At 38.6% G+C, this 7,348-nt stretch overlaps 1 protein-coding gene across 4 annotated transcripts in view; it reads left to right on the top strand.

Annotated features, from left to right (window-relative positions):
* Positions 1-7,348, top strand: part of GOLGB1 (golgin B1) — an 89,448-nt gene that overhangs the window by 71,227 nt on the left and 10,873 nt on the right. For all 4 annotated transcript variants that reach the window (XM_011950837.1, XM_011950838.1, XM_011950835.1 and 1 more), the window contains 2 exons: positions 4,001-4,166; positions 4,427-4,564. In XM_011950837.1, the coding sequence (XP_011806227.1) occupies positions 4,001-4,166; positions 4,427-4,564 (304 nt within the window). The remainder of the gene's footprint in view (positions 1-4,000; positions 4,167-4,426; positions 4,565-7,348) is intronic.

The raw sequence follows: 7,348 nt of genomic DNA on the forward strand, positions 1-7,348 counted from the left end.
CGCCACCACGCCCAGCTAATTTTTTTGTATATTTAGTAGAGATGGGGTTTCACCGTGTTAGCCAGGATGGTCTCGATCTTCTGACCTTGTGATCCGCCTGCCTCGGCCACCCAAAGTGCTGGGATTACAGGCGTGAACCACTGTGCCCGGCTTAGAATGTTTTCTAACTGGAATCTTGCAGTGTATAACTGTATGAAATTGGCTTTTTTCATGTGCCATAATGCCCTTGAGATCCATCAGTATTGTTGTATGTATCGTAGTTCATTCTTTTCATTATAAATAATGTTTCATATTATGAATATACCACTGTATTCACCTGTTGAAGGACATGCATAGTGTTTTTAATTTTTAGCTACTCTAATAGTGCTACTATGAACATTTGTATATAGGTTTTTGTGTGGACATAAGTTTTCATTTCTTTGGGATAATTGCCCAGGAGTGCAAATGCTAGCTCATATAGTAAGTGAATGTTTTGTTTTTTTAAGAAACTGCAAAACCACTTTGCATAATGGCCAAACGTCTTTTTAATCTGCGTATTTGACATCCATATATCCTCTTTGATGAAATATCTGTTTGTGTCTTTTGTCCATTTTCTAATTGGGTTAACTTTTTACTGTTAAGTTTTAAGCATTCTTTATATATTATAGGTATGCGTTCTGTGTTTGATTTGTGGTTTGCAAATATTTTTTCCCAATTTGCAGCTTATCTTTTATCTCCCTCAACAGGGTCTTTTTAATTTTGATGAAATCCAGTTTATTGATTATTTTCTCTTTATCATTCATATTTGGTATTTCTATTTGATTTTCAAGTTCTCTGCTTCCTACCTCCATTCTGCTGTGGCACCCAGTGAGTTAGCTTTTTAGTTTGGATATTGTATTTTTCAGTTCTAAAATTTCCATTCAGTTCTTCTTTACATCTTCTCTTTCTTTGCTGAAGCTTTTTATACTTTTTCCAGTATGTTAGTAATTACTTGTTGAAGCATTTCTATGATGGCTGCTGTAAAATTCTTGTCATATAATTCTAATATCTGTGTCACCTCAATGTTATAATCTGTTGATTTCCTTTTCTTAATCAAGTTGTGGTTTTCCTGGTTCTTGGTATGATGAATGATTTTTAGTTATATTCCGAACATTTTGGAGATTATAAGACTTTCAGTCTTATTTGAATCTTCTGTGTTAGCAGGCTTCACTGACACCACACCAGCAGAGGAAGGAAGACACTAGGTGGATGGTGAACTCCAGGCACCCCATTCAACTTTCGTTGATACCCCTAGAAGGAAGGGATGCCCTGATACTGCCAGGGGAAGTGGAAGTCCATGATGCCCACATGGCCTCCATTGATACTGTGCTGGAAGGAATGGAGAGGGGCACCTCATTATTGCCAGGTGGTGGTGAAAGTCCAGACTGTCCACTTAGCCTCCACTGACACTATGGGGAATGGTTGAAGGAGGGCATCTTGTTACCACTGGGTGGTACTCAAAGTCCAGATTCCCCACTTGGTCTCTTCTGATACCACCTCTGCAGGGACAATGAAGAGTGCCTTATCAACCTTGTTATGGTGGAGGTGGATGTCCAGGCCCCACATGTTGCCTCCAGTGATACCACAGTGGGAGTTGGGGGAGGAGGGGCAGTCGGAGAGAGGAACCTTCTTACCACTAGGTGGTCATGAGAGCCCAAGCTCCATACTTGGCCTTTTCTGACACTACTTCAGTAGGGAGGGTGAGGTGTACCTTGTTATCACCAGCCAAGAATGTAACTAGCTTATCTACCAGGTCTTTGTTAATGGGAGTGGTGAGATACTGTGGTTTTTCCATGTTGTTTGTCTGGAGTATGGTGGTTATTATCATGAATGTCTCTGTCTAACTAGACTGTCCCTTCCTGGTCCATTGGCAAGACAGAGTAAACCTGTTACTCACTGGTGTTTCTGGGTCATGGAATTCTCCAGTATCCAGTTTGGGATATGCAGAATACAAATGGTAAACCAAGGAACTTACCACCATGTCATTCCTCAAGTCTGGGGATCCCTAGCTGGTTTGCCACCTTCATCTTTCTAAATTTTCTTATGTTTGTTTTTATTTATAAGGCCAAAGGGTTTTATCTATGCAGGTTGAGTATTCCTTATCTGAAATGCTTGGGATTGGAAGTGTTTTGGATTGTGGATTTTTTTGGATTTTGGAATATATGCATTATCTAAATGAGCATTTCCTTTGAGTGTCATTGCAGTGCCCAAAAAGTTTTGGATTTTGGAATATTTCTGATTTTCTGATTAGGGATGCTCAGCCTTAGTTGGAGGAATAAGGAGAAATGTGTCTATTTTATTTTTTCTCAAACCAGAAATCCTAGCTCTTCTTTTTAAGGAACAGAACAATAACAATGCTATCATGGCAGAAGAAATTAAGATAGGATCTATAATTCTGATTTTTTTTAAATTCAATTTTTCTAACAAATTTAATCCCAAGAATAAACACTTAGTGTATAAAAACAGGTCTAGTTGTTGCAGCCTCATTTTGGGGAGGTTGTTACTGTTCAACTTAAGATGGTTCATGCTGCCTTAATAAATTCAAACTTGGCTGGGCGCGGTCGCTCACACCTGTAATCCCATCACTTTGGGAGGCCAAGGCGGGTGGATCATCTGAGGTCAGGAGTTCAAGACCAGCCTGGCTGTCTCTACTAAAAATACAAAAATTATCTGGGCATGGTGGCATGCGCCTATAATCCCAGCTGCTTGGGAGACTGAGGCAGGAGAATTGCTTGAACCCGGGAGGTGGAGGTTTCAGTGAGCCAACATCATGCCACTGCACTCTAGCCTAGGTGACAGAGTGAGACCCTGTTTCAGAAAAAAAAAGAAAAACAAGTTCAAAAACCTTTCAAGATTTGATATTAAAAGGAGAATTACCATGTTGGACATTGCTGCTGATCACACAGCACCTGCTTTGTCTCACCAATGTTAGAGGACAAGAGGCAAATGAATACAGAAAATATGAGTTGGAGTCTCAATTTCTATCCAGCTTACAAGGGGCCACTAGAATGACAACTGACAATGTAGTATAAATATCATAACATCTCTAAGAGAGTTCTTAATGTTCAGACACCCAAGATTTTAAACCTTAAGCAACATTGATATAGCAAAATGCTTTTTAGAATTCAATGATTTAAATGTTATGGAGTAAAATTACATCTAAAAGATTTTCATATTTAACATCTTTATGGATTTGCTTATAAGTGAAATTTATCAAGCTCATTGCATGGAGTTGGCAGCTTCCCCAGATAATACAAGAGAAACTTTTTTTTTCTTTAAACAAATGATGATGATTGCAGAGCAAGTAAAAAAAAAAGAGGCAAAGCAACTGAGTTTTGCTCTCTAGAAATGTAAATTTGTTTCTTCTTTTCGAAATTGAATCTTAAGAGAAAAGATAAATTGCTCCATTTTGACCTCCATTTTTCTTCAGGGATTAGCACCCCAGCTGTATTCTGTTAGAATCTTAATTTATCATCAAAAGTTTAGGTGCTTGCTGTGTCCTTCAGATGCACTTTAATGCTGAGCATTGAATTCAGGGTCCTCCAAAGGTGATTGGTACCGTGTCACAGCATCGCTTAATGCCTCTCATCTTATCGCCACATCACCTAGAACTACAGAAATATTAAAGTGTTCAGCTACTAGTGTAAACCTAAGAAGAGTTGCAAAGCTCTAAAGGCCTCTAAAGGCTTATTTCCTGCAGCCTTTCTTCTTTAAATTTCCTCTAATGGCAATCTAAAAGGATATTTATTTTCCTTATTTCCTTATATAATTGACCCTTAGGGAAGAGAAAAGTAGATAGAGAAAAAAAGATTTCTGTTTTTTCCCCACATTTTCTCTTTCCACCTTTTTCTTAGCCTTTCTTTCTTTACCTCCCAGATTTGAGTAACTTTGAAGATAAGCAAAGTGCTGAGGTTACAGGTGCGAGCTACCATGCCCAGCTACACATATATTTTTACCTGTGATTATGTCATGTTTTTTCTAGGATGGAGAAGAGTTCCTGGGAAATACATGAGAGGAGAATGAAGGAACAGTACCTTATGGCTATTTCAGATAAAGATCAGCAGCTCAGTCATCTGCAGAATCTTATAAGGGAATTAAGGTCTTCTTCCTCCCAGGCTCAGCCCCTCAAAGTGCAATACCAAAGACAGGTGAGTAATTTCAATGCTGATTGTTACTCAGAGATAAATTTTTGAACAAATGATAATGATTGCAGAGAAAGTTTTTTTTTTTTTTTTTTCAAGGCACTAACCCAGAAAGCATCAGCTTCCTACAAATTAAGTATCTGTCACTTTTAAGTGCCCATAAGCCACCTTATGACTTCCTATGGAGCGGACAGGATTTCTAGAGGGAAGGAATTAAGCATAAGCAATCTTAGGAGAGAATTTCATCACTGTTTGTGTCCTGGCAGGCATCCCCAGAGACATCAGCTTCCCCAGATGGGTCACAAAATCTGATTTATGAGACAGAACTTCTCAGGACCCAGCTCAATGACAGCTTAAAGGAAATTCACCAAAAGGAATTAAGAATTCAGCAACTGAACAGCAAGGTAAGTGTTTCCTGTTAGACTGGAATTCAGTTTCTTTTTTCCATGACTGGAACAAGAAGACAAATAGAAGCTGATTCAGCATAGAGTCCCAGCTGTAGCATATCTTGGGGTACAAAAGTTTCACCTTTCTCAGAACCTGGGTGCTTATTCCAAAGCACTGGACACAGGGCCATTTCTTGTTCTTTGCCCTTGGTGAGTCCTTGGGAATGATTGGATAAATTCAGAGAGTAAGAGTAAAGAAACCAACTACTTTGGGAAGCCTTCCCCCTGACCTGTATCACTTGTATTAATGCTGAGGCTACTCCTTACCCCACCCTCTTAAGAACTGTCCTCCTGTTGCTCCCTGGCTATTCAAAATATTCTTTAGTGGCACCTGCCCTAGTTCTGCCCTGTTGAGAGGAACTCAGCTAAGTAGTCTATGATAGAACTACAAAATATTTAGAGATCAATCAGAATCAGAAGTCCAGAGATTAGCTTTGAGGAGAGCCAAGAATGCCCAAAAATTGTATGCACAATAGTGTGTGTGTATAAGCTTTTCATCACAAGAACTCATCAGTTGACCAAGGGATCTGTGATCCAAAAATTACAAAGATCACTAGGCTATTTTCACAGATGAGGAAAAAGGCCCTGGAGTAGTAAGTAACTTGCCTGAGGTGTTAGGAGGAAGTCGGTCTGAGATAAACATGATCATGTGTGTGGAAAAGCACAGTGACTGCATATATAGAAGGTACTTATTAAATGTAGTTAAATTCAACTAATTGACACTGAAGTATCAGAGACTACACTATTAATTTGGAGGAGACATTTGGCAGTTTTTAAAGTTTGCAGGCCCAAATGAATTAGTTAAACTGCAGACCCGTTATTGGTAGATTTGTCTGGGAGTTTTCAAAGGGACTCCAGAGCAGCTCCCATGCAGTTCCCCTTCCAGCAAATCAGCTATTTCCAGAAGTTCCACCCTTTACAGCTCTAGCCTGTCTCTTTTTTTCGTAAACTAACTCCCATCTCATCTCTGTTACATTTACTCTCCAAACATTAGACTCTGAATCACATTGGGCATTTGTCTGTCTAGGACAGTGTTTTAAACTGAAATTCAGGACCATTAATTAACGATGAAATCATTTTGGTGGGTAACAACTAAAAATGTTTTAATGTTTTATTGAAGTAAAACATACAGAAAAGTAAACAAATCATAAGTGCAGCATGATATATTTTCACAAAGTGAAGATGCCTATATAATCAGCACCCAGATCTAGAATCAGAACATACCAGAACTCCAGAAGTCCCTTGTGTCTTCTGTTCACTCCTACCCACTTAGAACTACATATAAATAGCGTCATACCTTCTCTTTTGTATTGCTTCATTTATTTTGTGAGATTCATCCATGTCGTTGCATATAGTGTCATTTTCCAGTCTTATGCTGTGTAGTATTGCATTGTAGGCATATACCACAATCTCTATTCAGTTGAAGGACATTTGGGCTTCTCCAGTTTGGGGCTATTACAAATAGTGCAGTTGGTGTTTTTATAGAAAAAGAAATGAAGTAAAAACATGTATATAATATATAATAAAGAATATGTCTGTCTTTGACAAACTTTAGTTTTAACTACATATATTTATATACTGGGTTCTAAGTGATAAAGTTGTGTTAACACCTTTATTGAGATATGTAATTCCACTTGAAGTTGAGAAACACTGCATAGGTCACTGTCATTCTGAGTGAGAAACAGTTCTTCCTTTAGAACTCATCTGTAAGAAAGGCACCTCATTCCTAGCCTTATTCAGTCGTTAAACTAATAACTGTTACTTTTCTTCCATGAGCCTGGCTGTATGCTAGGTACTAAGGATACACATATTCCTTCATGAAGCTTACAATCTCATGAGCTTAGTCTCACTCTGAATGAGCCCCAGCTAACTAGGAGTATTGCTTCTTGGGCCCCAGAATGAGATTGTAGTAGATGGGCTGTCAGCATAGATTGTTCTCTAAGCCACTGCCCTAATTCTTTTGTCAGATGTTCAGGTTTTATATTTATAGTTGGCCCTTTGTATTGGTGGTTTCTGCATTCACAGATTTAACTAACTGTAGATTGAAAATATTCAGGAAAAAAACATGAATTTTAAAAATACAGTATAACAACTATTTATATAGCATTTGCATTGTATTATGTATTATAAGTAATCTAGAGATTATTTAAAGTATATGGAGGCCACAGATAACATTGTACTGAACAGGGAAAGATTGAAGGCCTTTCCTCTAAGATCTAGAATAAGACAAGGATGCCCACTTTCACCACTGTTACTCAATATATTACTAGACACCCTAGCTAGAGCAATTAGGCAAAAGAAAAAAAATAATAAAGCACATCCAGATTGGAAAGAAGAGGTCAAATTAGCCTTTTTGCTGATGATCTGACCTTATACTTAGAAAAACCTAAAGAATCCACCAAAAAACTGTTAGAACTGATAAACGAATTCAGTAAAGTTGCAGGATACAAAATCAACAGGCAAACACCAGTTGCATTTATATATGCCAACAGCAAACAATCTGGAAAAGAAATCAAGAAAGCAATCCCAGTCAGCCATGGTGGCTCATGCCTGTAATCTTTGCACTTCGGGAGGCCAAGGTGGGCAGATCACTTGAGGCCAGGAGTTTGAGACCAGTCTGGCCAACATGGCGAAATCCCTTCTCTACTAAAAATACAAAAATCAGCCAGGCGTGGTGGTGCACACCTGTAATCCCAGCTACTCGGGTGGCTGAGGCATGTGAATCACTTGAACCTGGGAGGC

This window comes from Colobus angolensis, unplaced genomic scaffold, assembly GCF_000951035.1.
Source record: "Colobus angolensis palliatus isolate OR3802 unplaced genomic scaffold, Cang.pa_1.0 Scaffold31, whole genome shotgun sequence".
NCBI classification, from domain to species: Eukaryota; Metazoa; Chordata; class Mammalia; order Primates; family Cercopithecidae; genus Colobus; species Colobus angolensis.